The sequence below is a fragment of the Uloborus diversus genome, chromosome 5 (assembly GCF_026930045.1).
Source record: "Uloborus diversus isolate 005 chromosome 5, Udiv.v.3.1, whole genome shotgun sequence".
NCBI classification, from domain to species: domain Eukaryota; kingdom Metazoa; phylum Arthropoda; class Arachnida; order Araneae; family Uloboridae; genus Uloborus; species Uloborus diversus.
Genome location: NC_072735.1, coordinates 165557424 through 165579179, shown reverse-complemented (window position 1 = coordinate 165579179; position 21756 = coordinate 165557424). Strand labels below are relative to the sequence as shown.

Sequence of the window (21756 nt, the reverse complement as noted above, 5' to 3'; positions counted from 1 at the left end):
ATGCTTCTCGATGTTTTCTTTTTATTCCATTCACAAATCTTATGTTTTCAGAAATGGAGGGACCATATACCTTATTCGAATGTATTTTCATTACTAGAAAACTATTTACAGGTTAAGTTACTACAATAATTTTAGATAAAAAATAATGGAACAAACGCAAAATTTAGCCGGATTACAGCAAATTAATCATAAAAAAATAATATTTACAGAATTTGTAACAATATCGTTGCCTCAGAGCAATAGTAAGATATCTTAGTGTTATTCCTGGGATTAGATGCCTTACTGTTGCTCTGAGGCGCTAATATGATAAAAATGTACTGTGGAACTTAGTACTAACAACATGAAACTCCAATATTTCAGTTGGTTGAAAGGTCAAATGGAAGAAGGGGTTTTGTAGTCAAATGTACTAGTATCTTTATTCTTTAGAATTAGTAGTACGTATATGAATTCTGTGAAAGTAGTTTCTTTGTCGATGCAGCGTTAATGCAAGGAAAACAACTTGGGTAAAAAAATGCAACCGTTCATTTTTACTCATTTTGACTAAAATGCTGAAAAATGTTCATCTCCTGGGAGGGGGGAGGGGGTCAATATTTTTCGTGGTAGGTTTTTTTTTTTTTTTTATCATAATGATCGAAATCAACACAAGGAAAATAGTTTGTCTCGATTTTTTTCACGCAACATGGGCAAAAAAGTGGAGTTGTATTTGAATTTGAGATTGATTTTTTAAAGCTTAAGTATGTACTATATTCATTTCATTTTCGTTTTATATTTTAAAAATACCATGGAAAAACAAACATTTTAAAACGCGTGTTAAGGTAATTAAATAGACACTCATTTTCGGGTAGCTTTTGAATCACACACACACACACACACACACGTGGGTTTAATTTTCCACCGCTTTATATTTCTTTGACATTAAAAATAAAAGTAAAAAAAAATTATAATTAATTTGAATTTTACATCTTGGATTCAAATTATGTTTTTTCGCAATCACGAGTGTGTGTATGTAGGCGTGTGGTGTTTGTGTGTAGGTGGGTAGGGGGTATGTGTATGTGTGTGTAGGCATGTGTGTTTTGTGTCTGTGTGCTGGCATAAGTGTGTGGGTAGTTTGTGTGTATGAATGTGTGTGGGGGGGGGGTATGTGTATGTGTGTGTAGGCATATGTGTTTGTGTCTGTGTGCAGGCATGAATGTGTGGGTATTTTGTGTGTATGTTTTTGTGTATGTGTAGGTGTCTGTATGTATGCGTGTGTGTCGGTGTATGTGTGTGTTTGTGCGTGTGTATGTGTGCGTGTGTAGTTGTGTATGTATGCGCGTGTGTGTAGGACATGGATGCAACCTGGAGACGGCTTTCGCTATAGGAGCAGGCATCGTGAGGAGCCGGTCGACGGTGATGGTGCAGAGGGTGGCGGTGGGAAAATAAAATCAAAGGACATCAAAACAGTCAAGTGAGAACAATAAGCAATTGTGATTGCTCAAAAAAAAAAAAAAAAAAACTGTAGGAGGTTTAATGCTGCACTCTGCTAGCAAGTTTATAGTATCTGCTCTCTACATTTTGTTTAGAGAGCGAAAATTTTTTGTCTTTAGCTGTGCACAACTAATTGCACAATCTAGTAATTCTAAACTTTTTGTTTGGAAGATACTTTTGAATACTGATATAAAAGTGTTGATATCTTTAGTTCTATACTGCAACATAATTAGGGAGATTCTCGAAAAAATATCCCGTGCGTAACGCTAAGCTTTATTTTTTCCAGCTAAACAAAGCCTTCAAAAGTAATGCTGCTGGTGAATAATACATGCCTTAATATACTATCAAAGCATAACAGTTAATCCGATATTTAATTAATAGTTACTTCAATAAAATAAAAAACTTAGCGTTACACGCGGGACATTTTTTCGAGAATCACCCAATAAATGTTAGAAGTCTCATGCTATGAAATGAAAAATAAATTAATTAATATACATTTAGAAATTGTATATTTTCGTCTTAAATCTGAACTACTTTTCCTAAAATGATTTATTTCACATCACATTTTTGACATGGCTCAATGCTTCTCTGTCAGGATAACTTTGAACTAGGTTAATATTTAATATGGTTTTTAGCACTATTATTTTTTAATTTTGGACAACTCTGCAATGCTTTATGAATACTTCTTCAGTTTTATGCCAGTAAATGCAATGTATATAATTAAAATCTGTGCGCGTCTGTCTATCTGTGCGCCTGCAATCCTATCTCCTCCAGACTGTCAACGTTTCTCAGATTGATGCAGATACCGTTGGATATGTGATATCCAGAAGAAGCCATTCCATCTCGTTCCTCTAAACTTTAATGTGCCAGAGGCAGGAATCAAAAACTTTTCCATTAAAATCTTCAAATATCTTACTGGTAGCGTGACATTTGGCAACATTCATCCGGTTTAGACGCCAAATGTGGCGAGAAATTACCAGCATTGTCGCCAAATTTGGCGAAATATAACGAAGTGACAGGCGGCAAGGTGCGGAGCCCCCCGTGTACATCGCCGAAGCCAGTGTTTATGCCCAGCCCCCGCAGTCAGCGTGGAGAGGGTGAAGCTTCCGAACTACACCGCCAAAGGTGGCGTACACCAAACCTCAGAAGGCAGGTTGGTAATTAAGCCGCTCCATGCTTAGACCGGAGGTTGGCGAGCAGGGGGGTGGAGCCCCTAGTCTACTATAAATATTTATGCGCGTCTGTAACCCTCTCTTCTCCGGACTGACAATGTCCACTAGGTCAATACTGATACTGTTGGATGCAGGACATCCACGGGAAGCCATTCCGCCCTGTCTCACCCCTCTAAACCTTAAGGGACCGGACATCCAGGTGTAAAAACGTTAAAATCATCATATGTTACCAGCTGCAGGTGGCATTGAGCAACCGCAGGGAGCGGTGCCCTCTATTAAGGCTATTAAAGTATGATTCGGCAGTGAAAAATAAATAAAATAGAATCAGAATTACAGTCAATGATTTTGCGTTGAGCCAATGAAATGCGTAGACGAGTCTGCGTTAAAGATTTTATCGCAGTCACAATCGATATCAAACTGGTAATAAATGTTCATTTTATTGAAATCTATGATTTCAAAATGACAAATTGCGGTTACTTTTCAATAATTAAATAATGTTGTGCTACAGTTGTCTAGGTTTGTTCTAAAACCATTTATTAGTTTTCAGTTCCATTATTTTTTCTGTTGTTTATTACTTGATTGACGCTGTTTTGAATTTCGTAGCATAAGGCTTGGGCCACATGCTATTCGCGTTGCGACGATCCCCATGTATTTTTCTCCTTACCACTGCAAATTTAGGACACCAGTAAACGATAGATCACATGTGCAGAAAACAACTGTTATGTCGCATAAACGTAACGAAGCTCTCGATTACCATTCCTAAATTTGTATCAGTCGAAGTGCCTTAATGATTTTGGATTTAAGTATTATTTGTTACGTATGTTCCCAGATAAGTAGCGTTATCATTAAGTTTTTGACACTTCTTCGCCCATAAAGAAATATTGCAGACGTTTCAGGAATACTAGTAATTCAGGGGTTTGGTCTTTGAACTCCTTCTCTTGTACTCCCCGCCCCTCTTTAAAAAGAACTGCTTCTGAACTGGAAGAAGGAGACGGGAAGCAGACCTCGTTGTGAAAAACCATTTTCTGAAATGAAAGGGCCTAGTAGAATTTCTGTCAGAAATCTCATTAAAACTATTTGTTGCAATAGCGCACCCACGGGGGAGCTAAGGGGCTTAAGCCCCTCCCAGAGGCATGAAGACGAACCCCCTTGACCAAAGAGAGCCTAAAATTGCATTTTTTGACCTTGAGTTTTCGAAAATTTCCGGGAGAGAGCACATAATCTCCAATTCCCATCATGATTTCCCCAAAGAAAACTTTATTTTTTTTCAGAGACTTTAAATTCGAAAAACTTCCGCATTTCCCTCCTTTGTGTATCATCTCCAAAAGATAGCTGAAAAATCTTTTAAATTGGAGAACTCCCGAATCTTCCATCCTGTACCCCTTTGCACAAAAAAAAATAATTTACAATTGTGTTTTTAGATCCTCTATGTAGAAAATTTTTTAGGAGAACCCTTGAAATAACCAAACATAGCATGAAAATGTATTTTTTTGGGCTTCAATTTCGAAGCATTACCGAGAGTACCCCCCCCCCCCCTCAATCTCCTAATATTTCAGCAAATAATCTATATTTGCGTTTCTATTACTTCAGTATCAAAACATTTCTGGGCAGAGCCATGGAACTCTGATCCTTTTCTCCTAAATACCATCAAAGATACCCAAAAATGCGATTTTAAGACTTAAATTTCAAAAAAATTTCGGTTTAGAGTCCCCTAACCCCACTTTTGCGTCACCACAATTGCATAAACCTTCAATTTTTAAGTAAATTGCGGAATTTAGAAATTTCAGTTTAGCGATGTTCTCCAGGGGGAAAACCTCCTCATCTTCCCTTAACACCCCTAAAATGTCATTTTTAAGGCTTTACTTCCGGAATTTTTCGTGGCAGTTCTCATGAAACGCCCACCTCCGTCTTTTCTCTGAAATCACTAAGGACTCCCTGAAATTAGGTTTTTTCGGGACTTCTAATGTTTTGTAGACTTGTAACTCTTATTTCGGGGGAGGGCCTTTTGAAGCTTCATTGATTTTGCCTTTGACTTCACTTATCGGAGCTCCTCGCGAAACTTCTAGCCCCTCCCAAGAAACAATCCTGGGTGCGCCCCTGATTTGTTGCATTATGGCTTATGTTCAATTGTGAATAAATATATGTGTATGCAACTAGCTAATCCGTGAAGAATCTTTAACACGGGCAAACTACGCTTTCCGTACATTCTGCAATGGTATAGTTCAAGAATACCTTAACCTCAATAGTCAAGGAAGTCCTATCACAAGCCCGTCATTTAGAGTGGTCCGGAGAAATAAGATGCCCCCACTCCACTCCCGGCTTTGAGAAATTAATGTACTTACATGTAAGTATTTTTTGCTGCTTTTTGGTTTAATTTGCATTATGTATATTTAGTGGCGTCACTAGGGGGGGGGCGGTGGTCCGTCCCGGGTGTCCCCCGAAGTGGAATTGCAAATTTTTGAAAAATATACAGCTAAAATACATTTTTAAGACAACAAATTTAAAAATTTTCGTGGGGGGGGACCTCTGGACCCCCCGAACTTCCACCCCACATCTATGGATTGAATATATTATATTCAGGATTAAATTCATATTGCAAAGACTTAAACCCAGTGTAGTGACGTCCTCTTAAATCAAAAAACTGAAATTCATTTCTCCCCCCCCCCTGTGTTTGAGATTTGTTTGAAATGATTAAGAGGCCATCCATTTTGTGCAACCTCTTATTTCTTAGACCTGTCAACGGCTCTACTCAAATGCGTCAAGGGCAAGTTATGTAAAAAGCATTCATAGTATTTATTTGTCTTTTGTACACTAACCAACTTAAAATTTCGTAATAACACAAATGTTCTGAAAATTGTACGAATTACATGTTTTCATAGAACATTAAAACTTTTTTTTTTTGCGTTTGTAGGGGAAGTTGGTGGGGTGACACCACAAACATTACCGCTCCGCCACAAGTATATACCCCTTTGCCCTTCCCCCTCCCCGTAAAATTCGAAATGACGAGTCTGTACTGTAGTTTTAAGCGGTAATGTTTTTATACATCTGAATTGCTTTGTGAAATCCCCAAGAAAATATTTTCCAGTACATTAAGAACATCATCGAATACCTGGTTGGTGGAATTCTGGGGCATATTGCTTTGCTACCATTCTGGCTATTTGCGAATCCTCTCGAGCATGTTTGGCAGCTTTGTCCGCTTGCTCTGCTTTGCCGCGGGCTGTAGCAGTTCTAAAAACGAAACATTCACATTATTAAGTAATACTTGATAGACAAGAAAGACGAAAAATGTCATCTGTCAACACTTTTATGATTCACTAAACAGTACCAGAAATGCCAGTGCTCATTATTAATTTAAATTTGAAAACGAACATTTTTCAAAAAACACGTTTTTTCTATCTTTTGCAGCTCCGTCATTTAGGGAATCAAGAGGAGCAATTGCCTCTTCTACGGTTTTTTAGAGGCACACATGAAATTACCAAAACATTTGTGTACTGTATAATACGTTACATATGAGGCAGTGAAAAGCAAAGGTTTGCGAGTAGTCGATTTAAAATTTTGAGCAAAATGCGTTTTAAAGTTCAGATATTAAGATAGACTTTAATAGCGAGCATAACGAACAACGGGAATTGGGAAGAAAAGTAAACAAGGGGAGGAGACCGGTAGTCTTTTATCGCCGGATGAATTCTGAACAACTCATATTAAAAGCCTAGGCATTTGCAAATGAAAATGTTGCATTTGCAAATCAGGGAAATAAAAATTATTTCAAGTATGTCTTTCGGGATTAATAGGGAAGCCGTTTGTCAATGCGTTATGCCTAAGAGCAAACATTTCAAGCCTTAATCACTTCAGTGCCATACATATACTGGTTGTTGATCACTTCTCAAAGTTGACCAAAATTTCGCAAATTGTAAGCTCGTAACACACTTCTTATGTGTCTATTGTGATTATATATCTCTTCAATCACAGAATAACTTTCCGCCGTGGTCTTTTTTAGGAAGACTCCGATGGGGTTTTTACTGTTGTTTCTGACTTCTTCACAGCATAAATGAGATAAACAACAAATTCTGGGTTGAAAGTTTTCTGTAGATCTTGATCTTAACTATGATTGGACTGATTGTCAATAGGAAGCCTGACGGCACTCTTTCTCTTGGTTTATTTTCTGTAGTCTTGAAGAGACATCTAATTGCTGCATTCTAAATCACAGAAACGCGTAATTTCGATAGTTAGCAAATTAAGAACTAACTATGATCTCAGAATGAAGCAATCGGACATTCTCTCAAGACTAATTCGCAACTCCAGAGCTCGAATACGCTACCTTGCGGTGATTAACAATACTACAGACAAAGGTAAAACATTCTATTCCACGTGCTTTCTTTGAGGTAAATCACAGACTTGAGACAGTTTATGGTGTAATGTAATTTTAGAAGAATAGAAAAGAAAGCTTCCCACAAACACGATGAAAAATTACTTTCATTCACTAAGCGTAAAAGCAAGTTATAAGTTACGGCATTTGTTTGTTTTACCTTTTTCATCTGCCATTAGACAGTGACTGCAGCGTCCCCTGTAGTTTATTGGAGTTGCGAATTAGAATAAGATTAGCTAATCGATCAGAAACCGTGCTGTTCAACGCGATATTAGCACGCCGCACAGTGGTTCAAGGGCGGAAAAAATAGCCATTTTTAAGTTTTAAGATAAAAAATATTTCATGCCGTAATTACTTAGCCCTTGAGTTGTAGTAACTTACTCCATAAGAGTTTTTTGAAAAAAAAATTCCTTTTTCACAAAAATAAGCCAAGATTGTTGAACAATTATGTTTTTACTTTTTTCGGACGTACGCCTTATACTTCAGTTTTAATTCATTCGTTCAATAAGGCGGACTAAAATTTAATAAAAGTCATTTCTGATTGATTTTTCACACTTATAGGATGCATATTACATCGTAATTAAAAATGAAAAATTCATCAAAATTGAAAACTACCTGAATTTTAAAAAAACATTATTTTCTTAAAAATATAATGAAAACTATTGTGGAATATACTTTTATCGGCGGCTTCCGGTGGGTTAAAATTTACATATATCGATAGTTTAATCCTTCCTGTAAATAAGCAACAACATTTTAGCTGCGACCACCTGCGACTGCAGTCGTGGCAGATGTTTTTGTTTGATCTTCGCTATTTAGGAATACCAATATAGTAAGTTAGAAAATAACTCGTAACGGTATGAAGGGGGTAAATTGCTTTTTTATCAAAGAAATTGGTCATCAAATTTGACATGCTCCAGACTAACGTATGTCACAGTTTCACTACTTTGCAGGAGAGCCTAAAAACGTTAGTTTACTGTTTCCGAAACTTGGGGCTTTTGAAACATTCATCAATAAATATAGAGGATTTTTCAAAAACAGATTTACGTTGTTATGGCTTAATGCAGAGCATTATTCTACATGCAATGCAGTAGTAACCTGAAAATAACAATTTTCGGACCCGTTTGGCTTTAAAGAAGATGCATATAAGAAAGAAATTTTTAAAATTCATACAAAATTCTATATAAAAAGTTAAATAACCATTCTGTTCGTAAAACAATGAAATTAGAAAATCATTAAACGTTTGAAATTTCTGATTTCCTTTTCGAAATCATTCTGGTATAAAGCTGTTCTCAGTTTGTCAACATTGCCAGAAAATATTGTTGGAGGGTATCAATTGCAATAAATAAACCTTCCGTGTGGCATACGACTGATTTAATTTATATTTTTCACTAAAAACAGAAATGAATTTGAACTGCAGAGAAACCCCGATTTCACGTTTCTCAGAGGCCTGAATCCAACATAAAATATGGGAAAACATCAATTCAAATCCAAAAACATAAAATATGGAAAAACGTAAAATACGGGAAATGTTTAAAAAACAAAAATCAGATAAGGAAACAAAAATAGTAATAAAGGTTGCTACGATGACGCTTATAAAATGTAAAAATACGATATTTTACGACAAAAACATTATTGTACACACCAGTTTAGATTATTCTAACACATTAAATAACGAATTCGGGCGTTTAGGTTGAAAATAGTCAGTAATAATGAGTTATTGAATCCAAAGTAAATACAGCATCTTCCAGGGGATTGGAACACTTTGCAAAGTTTTTTCCTGCTCTTTATGATAAAGAAAAAGAGTCTTTCACTATTATTAAGCTATTAAATGAAGTATTGAAAGAAGAGACGAGTTGTGTTTACTCTTCTTCTTGTTCATCTTCATTGGCGGCCGAAAAGTCCATAAGGTCAGCTATGGATGGAGCAGAAGCGTTTCTGTTTTCGTGGATTAACTTTCAACAGAGTGGATTATGTTTAAAAATGCACAGAGGGAAACATTTTTTTTAATTTTAAAACACTTTTTCTCTTTTTTTTTTAACTGCCAAGGGGAACGTAAAATGCGGGAAAATCATAAATAACAAACTTTCCATCCGGGTTAAATTAATATTATTAGTGCACGGAAAAACTGAGACCTGATGGTAAAAAACGTATAATGTGGGGAAAACGTAGATTCGAGGGACGTAAAATCGGGGTTTCGCAGTGAATACGATCAGCAAGCATGAAGATAAATATTACCATGCAACAATTTTAACAATTTTCCAAAGCATTTTTTGCGAATATTCAAAGTTATTGAATTTTTTCCGCTTTTTTGTCGTTTTGAACCACTGTGCGCCGCCCAATCAGGACTACAGTCAAGATCCACAGAAGACTTTTAGACCAGATTTCGTATCTAAACTCATTAGTGTCCTGAAAAAAGACGTGGAACAAGTTAGACGACACGTTATCCCAGAACATTCTGCTGAAACATTGCCTGTCTTCCCGGAAATAGTTCTGTTATTGACACAACGCATAAAGGAATTAGTTCCTCTATTATTGCTTAGTTTCATTTTCCTTATACCTTTGCACATTACTATCAAAAAACTATTCAAGTTACTGAGCAAAAACTTGGGTATTACTAAATAACCACCACTTGACTAAGTAAAAAGAACTCTTAGATAATGTTCTCTTACCTGGAAATGGCAATATCGGCCTTCTGCAAGGCTATTTGAGAAGCACGGTGGGCGGTGTTGACAGCTGCTTCGACTCGTCCTCGAAACTTCGCCGATCGAAGCAGGAACAATCCCTTCTTGCCACCGGACATCAGCAGCAAATTGTTCTTGTACTTTCCGTACTCCTCCTGGCCGTTCTAAAACCGTAAGTGCAAAAAAGAAAGAGAAATAATATGTCGCAATTTCTTTACACCACATTATACACTTTAGAACTATAAACAGGCCAAAATATAAAACATTTTCTACAAACGTGTTCTGTACACACTTTCGAAAAAGAAAAGGCGATGATTAATTGAACGTAGTTAAATGTACCTATTTTAACTTAACAAGTGCAAAATCTATTTTTTGACATTTCTGTTACTTTCTCCTCCCTCTTTTCCAATGAGATCAAACTTTAATTGGTCACCGAAACCTGACTGGGTATAAACCTGAATTGTAGATTCACTTGTCTTAATATTTTTTACATCTACACTATACGTACGCGTCTAAACGAGTAACCAGACCAGTTTTGTTAGAAAAAATCCCCTCACTTCTCCTATACGTTTTTGGTTTAGTAAGATTGATCTATTCCAGATAATATATTTGCACCATTTGCTGGTGTAAGGGAAAAGCGGGCACATGTGAGCACGGGGCGCATGTGAACATGGTATGTTTTACTAAGGTAACGTCAGGCAAAAAATCTTGAAAAATTCTCAATTAATGGTAGTGCCAGTCTTACTTCTTGCCCAAACTTTTGGAGCACTGAACCAGTTAATGCTTCTGTGGTGAAAACTTCTTTGTTTTAGCTAGTGTTGTATGTAATTTTATTGTTGTCTTCATCAAGTGAAAACATATTTTAAATAAACTAATAAGCTAAACTACTCCTGGTGAACGACAGAAAATTTATCATGGAACCAGGTATGGGTAGACTAAATTCGTAATTTGTCACTCTACAGGTTGGCTAGGTTGCATACTTGTGCAACTTTAATAAGCGGAGACATTAATTAAAAACTTTTTTTTTCTCCTTCCATTCTTTTTTCCGAAATCTGGTGTTCTGCTTCTCCTTATTCTTTTTTTTTTTTTTTCCGCTACTCCCTTTCTTCCGTTTCAAGACCATATCGTCGTCTGAGCAATGATGGCAGAATGCCTGTTTCAAGCGGAAGTAAAGAACTAAAGTGTGTTTTTTGAATGATTTTGAATCATCTCATCCTTTCCTTTAGTTGAAAATAAAAGGCACGCACTGACTTTGGAATGACTCCAGCGAAAGTGAGTGAAGTTTGTGGCAAGTCGTGATGAAAATGTATGTACTGCCCATTAATTATTGTAGCACCGCATGCGACTAGGAGGGGGCGAAGCTCTTAAGGTACACCGCCTAAGGCGGCGTACAGCATCTCACTTCAGGCGAGTTGCACGATTGCCGTCGAAAGCAGCAAGTTGATAAAGTTGTCCTAAAGGATGTTGGGAAACCAACGTTCTAAGCACAAATGTGCGAAAAAAGATTGTAGAAAAGTGTTTCGAGGTTCCTAGTCTTCGTGAATTGTGAGTCTTAAATGCATATGACTTTCCATCGCGTCTTGTGTCTTGACGAGTCCATGCCAAGACGAACCGCTGCTGTTAAAGCAAAAAGTAATGGTACTCACTACTCGAGTTATAATCAATAGTTCAACTACTCTTCAAGGTGTACAGCCTAGATATAGTGCATAATTCTTTTAATTTTGTTTTCGGGTTTTGATATGTAAAATTAATTATGAATTACGTATTTAGATATTTTATAGAAGGTTTAATGACGAAACTTACAATGTAAACGGAATGACAACTATCCCTATTCCCTTCCAATAATAATTTTTTTAATTGCTCCAGTATTTTTTAAAAATTATTATTTTAATTTTCTAATTTATAGAGCATTTGTTTGAGTGAAGTCCAGTTACGTACTTTATAGGTGGTGAGTCCGTACCCAAACTTCTTGTTGTTGTACCACTCGCCCGCGTACTTGATTCCGTCCGATCTTTCGGCGATGCCAAATCCGCTGCGCTTGTCATTCTTCCACTCCCCCATGTAGGTCTCGATAACGTTGCCGTCGATCACTTCGTCCTGGACCATGAAGCTGCTCTCTGTGGCGTCCGAATCCGAACCATCAGTCAGGTCCTCGAAGCTGGAACGCCGGCCGCGTTTCGTCTTGGACACCAAGTTCTGAGGGAGGAAAACCGAAGTTAACCCTTTTATAATAGCAACTAGCTGTACCCGACGCGCGTTGCTACGCCAACAAAAAAATACATCATTATACTGATTTTCATGACAATCGGTTGAACGGGGCAGAAGTTGCTACTCTGCAGTGCCACCTGGTGGCGAGTGGCTTCAATGAGCATATTATGCACCTTCTCCGTGGAAAAATACATGTATATAGCAATTTTCATAATAATCGGTCCAGGTATCAAGTGAAGCCGTGACTATACTCAAATTTTGTACTCACGCAGTTTGCAAGATCAATCAATCGCTAAAAATGTCAAATAGAAAAAGTTTTAAATCCCCCCGTTGCATGAAAAACCATAAAACAATAAAGAAAGAATTTATTTGTTCAAACTCAAGAAAAATGGCAACAGCTAACTTCTTATCAATGAGATCTTTCACGCGAATTAATTTCTGCAGCCGTTAGTTTTATTCGTATTTATCCAATGGATTGTGACTTAAATTGGAATAAAAAGGAACTATCGATCGGATTTTTTTCGAACTGGTCTGTAAACATTCCCAGTACCAAAAATAACAAACGGTGAAAGTTTCAGCCAAATCTGCCGGGTAGTTTTGGAGTTCATGGATGACATACAGACAAACATTCATTTATATATATATATATAGATGTGAAATAACTTCCCAGCAAATGCAAGGGTCCATATTAAGCATTTTGATCATCTCTTACAGGCACGTAGCTAGAACTTTGTTAAGCGGGGGGGGGGGGGGGGGTCCAAGATTGCACGAACTTCAAAAGAGGAGACATGCTAAAGCAGAATTGGTAGCTCATATTGTAGCTCAATGTAAATGATTGCTTTTTATAAATGTTTTTTTATAAGGTCATGAATGATTTGAACATTATTGGCAGTTTTCCTCTGATGTTTTCAATTTGATGCTTCATTTAAAAGATCAAGAGGAGGCATTGCACTCACCTATCTCACCACCAAACACGAGTTCTGTTTATTCTGCTGATACAAAACAACTTCTGTACAAATCAGTCTTTTTCAAATTAAAAAAAAATAATTGTAAACAACTATAGGGAAGATGACAATATGCTCTGTTACGAATTATCGTGACAATATTTAATTATAACCTAGTTACTTTACTGTCTTTATTAGCAGTAAGCAAGTGTCAGACTCCATAATTCTGAGTCAAGCGTCAAATTTTGATCATTAAGGTAGTCTTCGTCCCGTTTGCGATAATACAGCAGCATCAAATTAGATACATTTTCAACAATATGTATGCATAAAGCTAGCCAATTTTTGGAAACAAAACTAATAGGTTTCTTATAGCCTCAATTTGCAAATTTTTTGCTCCTCAGTCATCTGATGTTCCAAAGTCTAAAGACAATCGTTTGTAAAAACTCTTAGAATATTTGTAGTTAAAAATCCAGAGATGATTTAAATCAATCTTCCAAAATTAATATAACAATAATAACACTTCTGATTCTTTCATTTTCAAATTGGTATAACTTCCATTCTAGGCGCAATTTTGTAATCATCCTGCATTCTCGAAAGCATATCATATTTTATAACGTAGGTATTGACTCTTTTTTTTCGCTCTTTTATGTGATGTTAGTAAAATATATTCTATTGAAAGAAATAGCAAGTAATTTTAACTTGAAGAAATTAAGCGTTAAAAAAAAAAAAAGAACTGATATAGAAGTGAAAAACACACGAAACTTTACCTCGCATTCACATTTTTTTTAATTATTTACTTGTAACGCAGTGAATAGCAGAAATTTTCACCTGGTAATTTATAGTTAAATGCACATGTCTGTTTTTCTACGTTTAATGCTACCTTCGCAATTTACTAATGATGGATGCATAGATGCTTACTAAATAATTCCTCAGTACAAAGGCGGTAAATATCAATCAGAAAATTTATTCCAATGATGCAAATAAATATGCTTTACTTGAAAAACGGAACAACATCGAAGAAATTTTTTTCTTTCTTCAGTTAAAAATGACTAACGGCTCTTCTCTTGGGACCATAGACTCACAATTCAGTAAGAGTTAAAAGTACGAATTTCAAATAATTATTTTTAAATTACATGTGTTAATATGGCCAAACTCGCAATTTCATAAAGTAATCACAATAAAATATTCGAGTAATTTTCAATTTCATTCTTTGCTTTATAAAATGTTGATACAGCGAAAAGTAATTTCGTTACATCAACTTCGAATTTTATTTATTCACTTATTTTATTTTCAAACACAAATTCTTTTTGGGCATTTAATATGTTTCATGGTCATGTTTAAATATTGGGTGGAAAAATATCCGTAAAAAATCTAGTTTGTTTCTCAGAAAGGAGAGAGAAGTTTCTCAATGTTATCTTGAGCTTAAAAAGTTCAAAAAAAAGAACTTTTTTTCAGGATTACAGTTCAAAAGTTGTAAGCTTCTGGGGACATAAGTTATCCATTATTGTTAAAAATAAACTAAAAGTTTAAATAGGATTATTAATCAAAATATAAAATAAATCTGAAATGAATCATACCAAAAATATAAAGAACAAAAATTAGTTAATTAATAATTAATGTTTATTTTTTTTCTCATCCTCAAACACACGAAATGTGTAGAATTTCTTTTTCGTTGCCGTCTGAACTTAATTTTTTAACAGGAAAACACATTAACACATAAAACTACTCGTATTGTTAAGAAAACTTTAAAAAAGAACTACAACTTACCTAGTTTGTGTAAACTTAATTTTCTTTTGATTACATATTTGTTCTAGATATGTTTCCTATAAGTGTGTGGTAGAAAAATACTGTGTGCTAAAACAGAAAATAATAGGAATTTCAATTACTGATTCACCAGGGATGCACCCCACTCTGGCTGTCCTTCGTGCAGCATATGTCTAGGAAATCAAGTCCAAACGGGAAAAGAGTCAAAACAAGAAAGAAAGAAAGAAAACCACGCCAATGAGACTTGGGTACGGCGAAAGTGACAATGAATGTTTGTTTTCAATTACTTTGCCGATGGCAATCTGGTGGACCAAGGGAAAAGGGGCCGAATTTCAAGATCACAACCCTGCTGAGTTGAAAGAAGAAACGGAAATTCATCATTTTCGGACGGAGTACACGACACAGCAAAAGACAGGCTGCAGGAGGGAACTGTAGTTGCACGAGGTTCTGGTGTTCTGAATTGACTCGGACGCGGGAAAATTGCTGATTAATGGAAATATTTGAGGGAAAAATACCAGGTTTAATAAAATTTTTCTCTTTTGAAAATTTTTTGTTGACGTGAGGTGCAACAACTGACAAAAAGCACACAATGGTCTTTCGGGAAGGGAGGGAGGGGGTCCGGACCCCATGGACCCCCCCCCCCCTTTGGTTACGTCCTTGTCTCTTATTATAGTGCGACCCTGCCGAGTTGGTGCTTGTCAATTATGAGTGACTTAGACTGAAACAAGTTACATAAAATACACCGCCAGCTCAGTCATTCCATCCGAGGACTGCAGTTTCAGGAATGACTGAGCTGGAGGTGTATTTTATGTATTTCTGCCTTAGCCCTGGCTATAGGCACCACCACACTAGAGTCAAGAAACAAGTTATATTACCTCAAAACCGATAGCGTAGCGAAAAAGGACATTTGGCATATTCAGGAGTTTAGCGGCATTTCGGCGATATGAATACATTTCTTGCAGAAGTTTCATAGAAGAGGAATAACTTATTTAATTATCGTCTGAAAGTTCGTTTAACATTTATTTTATTACTTCACTCACAATTCAAATAAACTATAGGAGGTGCTGCAGTCTCTGGATCATGGCTGCAGGAAGAAGTAAAACCAAGCATATAATATGGTCTGACCAATGAGACATCTCCCTTTTCCGCGCAAAATTGAAATGTTTTACCCCTTCGGCTGATTTCTTAAATCACCTTAAAGTGGCGTATTCAAGTTCTAGAACTGCGAATAATTTATTTCAATTGAAATACTAAAATTTCTTGAGTGGCAACACTTCATTTAGATTCTGTCGTTTGTTGATTAAAGTTAATTAATGTTTATTATCATCCTCATATAAATAATAGCCGATGATAAAGTAACCCGCGTGTTTCAACAATGAAACTCGCGCCACGGCATGATAATTTGATAATATGATTTGGTAATGTTTGACATGCAGGGAATTGCTTTATTGTGACAAGGCTGAACTTGATTCGGTGATTTAACTGTTTTACTGGTAAAACTGTCATTTCAGGAGAATGAAGAAACATAAAAATAGTCAACAATGACCGCTATCTACTGGAGTTAGGGGTTAACTCCACTAGAGTTAAAACTTAAAACTACCAAAATATCACCTAACAGGCAATGGCTTCGTACAAATGTAGAAGCAAATTTTCACCCGTCATACCATGACGGGCGACTTCCTAGTCATAAAGAATAACGTAAGTATTTTTGCAGATTGATGCTTACAATATGAAGAATGAGTTGAATAAAGTAAATGATTACTTCTATTATGTTTTCGTTTTGTGATTCTTTATTATTGAACTGTTCAAATTGCAGAAAAAGCTGATTTTTGTTGGTGAAAAAGTAAAAATGATTACATTTGAACATTTGTAAAGCACCCCAAGTTTTCTTATTCAATTCAACATTTTTTCTTTACCCAACGTATCTTCATGAAACTGGATTCTTCTGAAACAAGGTGTGGTCAAGTGTCAATTCCTGACTAACGGACAATAGTTATACTTTCCTAATTGTCCCTTTTACGCCTGATCTGAAGGTGAATTATGTTGATAAAAGCAAATGGCAAAAAGCCAATATCAGTCAATGCAGACCGAAAGTTTCCCATAAATGTGAACTAAGTTAAAGCAGTTTTCTTTTGAAATGGAAAATAACACCTTACGTTACGGTACGACAAACGAAAAAAATTCGTTGATGCATATTTTAGTCAAATAATTATTCTTCTACTAGAAAGTCGCCCGTCAAGGTATGTGACGGGTGGAAATTGCTTCTACTCTTCTACATTTGAACGAAGCCATTGCCTTTTTGGTGACATTTTAATATTTGAAACTTTACCCTAACTCCAGTAGATTAACCATAAACTCCGGTGGTTAGCGTCATTCCTCTGAAGTGACACAGTCTTACCAGTAAAACAGTTAAGTTGCCGGATCGAGTTCAGCCTTGTCACAATAAAGCCTTTACCTGCATGTTAAACATCACCAAAACACATTATCAAATTATCATGCCGTGCCGCGAGTTTCATTGTTGAAAATCGCGGGTTACTCAATCATTGGCTATTATTTATATGAGGCTGTTTAGTTGAAATGTAAACGTGATAATAAAGTTGTTTATTGAAAAGAACATGTTTTATTTTGTTGTATTCCATTCATTACTCTTTTCATACCATTGAAGAAAGTTTTCATGTCTCAAGTGATAGCTTTCGATTTGGTTGAATGCCAAGATAGAAATGGTGCTAAGTTTAGACACCTGTACTCCTTCAACAGGTGATGCATACAGAAAAAGGGTTATTCGACGACGTTTTGGTGCTCGAGGTGTTTCATCATACGTAACTACCTCTGTGTGGTATGACGTCACTTTTACGTCAAGATATCCCCCGACCCACCTCCTATAATCTAGCATTCCTGTCTCCTGATGCTTTAAAAGCAAAAGCAGCTTGAAGAGATTTGAGTTGTATATAATTCTAAAAATGTTCACATTAATCAATAATATTATTTTTTAAATTCTGTTAATCTTCTCTCGAATGTCTGACATCAGTTTATGATCAGTCCAGTAGTAAGTAGTAATTGAAAAAAAAAAAAAAATAGATCAATAAATACATTTAAAATAGCATCTTTCTGATTGTCCAGGTCAGAACTATAATCAAGTTTTTCTGCAAGAAAATCTCGCCTAAGTGATTTTCTTCCTACAACGAAATATTAACACGATACTAGAGGTTTAAGATTCAAAATCAGGACCGTGTCCAAGATTTCATTAAGGGTTGGGTTTTGGTTTCAATTTTTTTTCATTCTTGCCTGCATTATCAGGAAAACACAATGTTGTGTCAAATATTTCATTTCTTTATACTGGTTCCAATGAGGGACGTAGCGGTGGGGGGCGGGGTAGTGTATGTCACGATCGTTACATTAGTCAATTCTCGATAACTCGAAATCCCAAGGGACCAGCTAAAACATTCGAGTTATTGGCAGTTCGAGTTACGGGAAGTTTCCACCACAGTCTCAAGCGTTAGGGACCCAATAAAAACTTCGAGATAAAGGAATATTCGAGGAATAAGTTTCAAGTTACATACATTTCCACACTTGTCAGAACCAACAGAACCCTTATGAACTTCACCTCCTAGAAGATTATTTCTGGCTGCGCTAGTAACTTATTTATTCTACTGCTGCTTAGATTTAATCCTTGTTATATGTTTACTGTGCAATATATTGCAACAAGTACTAATAAAATTCTAAAAATTCTTTTAGGACGTTGTTTTCAGGTTTTATATTCTAAGGTAGTGCTCTTAATAAACTAAATAGTAAGGGTTTTTTGCAGTAAGTTACTTAAACTAAATAGTAAGGGATTCGTTGAAGATGCAAATTACATTACCAAGCAGAATTACTATGCATATTCATTCATAGCAGCAAAACTCTTCCCTTTTTGTGAACCACCTAAGTCATCATAACCTTTTTATAAAATGCAATTTTAAAAATGATTTGTGTTGACAGCCCATTCAACGATTCCACCATCACTGCTTTTATGAAAATATCATTTTACTCGACAAAAAGAGGACAGTCGTAAATTGCCGGGAAACTTCGTTTTCCCTCTCTAACTGCTGAGCACTAACTTCAACATTATAAGTTCATAAAAAGTCAAATGCGAACTTTTCATTTGGTTTTCTATTATTTTATTTTACACTAGTGGCACCCGCACGGCTTTGCCCGTAATAGAAAAACTAAAAGGTCTTTTGGTTCGCCTGTATATTTAGAAATAATATATGGTGAATTTTCTCGCCAATTGGCTTGTACCCACGTTACAGTTCCACGTTATGATAATTTCGTATCTCGCCAATTGGCTTGTGCCCATGTTACGGTTCCACGTTATGATAATTTCGTAATTTATCATAGTTTTTTTCTTAAAATTGGAATAGAAAAAGAACCACATCGAATTTTCGAAAAATCGCTTCGAGGTGCACACCCCCATGCTACAAACTAACTTTGTGCCAAATTTCATGAAAATCGGCCCAACGGTCTAGGCGCTATGCGCGTCACAGACATCCTCCGGACAGAGAGACTTTCAGCTTTATTATTAGTAAAGAATGGGGGAGATTTAACTCCTAAAACCCTCCCCCTGGACACGGCTCTGTTCAAAATAGTATGCATGCACCGAATAGGCTGCATCTCTGTAACAAATTCCCATCCCCCCCCTCCAGAAAATTATCTTTCTAATTTTAACCATTATTGAAAATTTCATTTCTACGCAAGTTCATATACATTCTGCATTAACAACAATGAACGTTCTAGAGAGCACGAGTCAGAAACCTGTTTCTAAACACGAGCAGGAATGAAATTGTGGAGAAGATGCATCTGCGACCCGATATACAGGTGAGTGTGATCGCTTTATATTTTGCCGGTGAAGATGTTTTGAACTTCTTGGTGCAGGAAAATGAAAGTGACAGTGTGTAATGAAAAAGAGTCGCGTGGTACAGCTATAACTATCATCAGACTGAAATATTAACATGATTGGACGCCAACGTAATTATGAGTTAATTTAATTGGAAGAAAATACACCAGGTTTTAGTCCAAATCGCTCTCCAAACACTTAATAAAGTAAAACAAAAAACATAAAAAATATCAACTAAGGATAGAAATATTTTCGTGATAAATTGCTTCAAGACATTTAGCAGTCGGGTAAAAGGCCACACTAGCATAATATTTAGGTTCCTTATTCTGTATTTATTATACTTTCAGTACGCATGCTAAGAAAACTAAAAACTAATGAAAATATTGCTTTACATTGAACAAATCTAATACTGGAACGGAATAGGTCGGGAGAGAACTCAATCAAAAAGTTTTTGTGCAACTGCCTTTCATGAAAGACAAAGAAGTTCGCTACAAATAATACTGTGTGAACTTGGGTTTCAGGGTCTGTTCGAAAGAATTCAAGATCCATGGTTAAGACAGGGGTGCCCACTTAGGGGCGGGGGGGGGGCGCAGCCTGCGCTATTGGAATTTTTAAGGTGGGGATGTTTTTAGGGGTATTTTTCCTCTTTTTACGGGGGGGGGGAGGTGCGCCCTTGCTCTTACAGGGGTTGGGCACCCACAGCTAAGATGGCCAGAGAAGATCTTCAATACCTAAAAAAATTTAAAAAAGCCGGGTCCACAAAGATCTATCCGGTTCAACAAGATTTTGAACGTAAACGAAACTTTTAAAGAAAATATGTATGGAGAAAATGCACTCGCAAACGCAGTTGTTCTTTGGTCTACGGGAGACAAGTGAGAAGGAAAGGGATGTAAGTGGACTTTTTTTTAATGTTTGAGTAAAACTCGTGCGAAGTTCCAAACGTAGGTAATCTTTCATTGGAAAGTTTTCCTAAATCATGCTGTATAGCAGCACCTACGAGAGATACTCGTACATCTCTCGCTCCCGAGCAAATGAGAGTTTCTTCTACCATTTGTACTATTTTCCCTGTTCTAGACTAAATTTCCCATTACCTTCCGCACCTTCATGGAAATGGACTCTTCTGAAGCGAGGCGTGGCAAAGTGCCAACTCCTGACTGCCGGACCATACCAGCACATGTCCCCAGAACTGAGTCAAAGTTTCATGCCTGGCAAATGAAATTTCATCCCCGCCAGCGTAGAGAAAAAAATTCTAGATACAGCTGACATACCTTCAGGGCGGCTCGTTTCGTATCGGCTGGCAGCGACCTCCCCCACGTGCCCGTGTCTTGATTCGGGAGGTCCTTGAGCACGAAACCTCCTCGGCAGTCTTCGGGACGGAGTTCGGGGCTTGGCAGCGCGCCTTCGGCGGCCTCCTCCACGGAATCGGGCTTGAGGAGGGAAGGTCGGCGGTGGGCGGCCAACCCGAACGGAGCGCTGCTCCTGACGCCGTAGCCGTGACGCATCCCTTTGGCCCATTGGCCCTGAAAGGTCCCTGCAAAATGAAGACAACGAATAAGCTTTCAATGCACTGATTTTCTTTAGACGACAAAACTACCTAGGAAACCACTCGAATAGTGTATCAATGAAAAAAATTAAATTGGAACTGTATTTTGAGATTTGTTTTGACCGAAAAACTATTTGTCAACGTCCCCCGTTATCGAGCTATCTCATACATTAAAAACTGAGCGTATCTATGTATGTACCTTTGTATATATTTATCTATGTGAGAGTGTTGTGAAGATTTATAACAACACCCTAATTTTGTATAAGAATTTGACTCCATTATTTTATAAAAATCGACAAAACTTTATTTACATCACATATACTTCAAGAAGTCGTCATTTTTATTTTCTCAAGACCAAATTCTGTGGAACACGATCTCGTGCGTCTTTTTCACTTTTTTTAATTACGTGTTGCCATTCGGCAGTTTGTGTTAAATAGAAATAAAATAATTAAATTTAAGAATTAAAAGACATTAAAAATATGGATGAAAATATAATACTAGAGAATTATCATTACGTGGTAATAATTTTGACTGAGAAGGGCACTTCAGTACCCCCTTCCCAGTAATGATGATAATAAATGCGTTGCCGAAAGTCACGCATTAACCACGAATGACATGTCCATAATTCTTTGGGAAGTGAACTGTTCGTCCATATTTTGTCCTATATGAAGTTTCTTCATCTTTTTTACGCATTTCTTCTTCTGGTTGGTTAACATTGTCCTTGTCAGCAGACAGAAATGC

General features: G+C 36.6%; 1 protein-coding gene across 1 annotated transcript in view; it reads right to left on the bottom strand.

Moving 5' to 3' along the window:
• The window catches only part of LOC129223250 (junctophilin-1-like), a 31033-nt gene extending 10034 nt beyond the window's left edge, over positions 1-20999 (bottom strand). Inside the window, exons 1-4 of the mRNA XM_054857815.1 lie at positions 20741-20999; positions 11622-11879; positions 9672-9847; positions 5749-5867 (exon numbers count right to left, since the gene is read on the bottom strand). Of these exons, the coding sequence (XP_054713790.1) occupies positions 5749-5867; positions 9672-9847; positions 11622-11879; positions 20741-20974 (787 nt within the window). The 5' untranslated portion in view covers positions 20975-20999. The remainder of the gene's footprint in view (positions 1-5748; positions 5868-9671; positions 9848-11621; positions 11880-20740) is intronic.
• Positions 21000-21756: the final 757 nt, after the last annotated feature.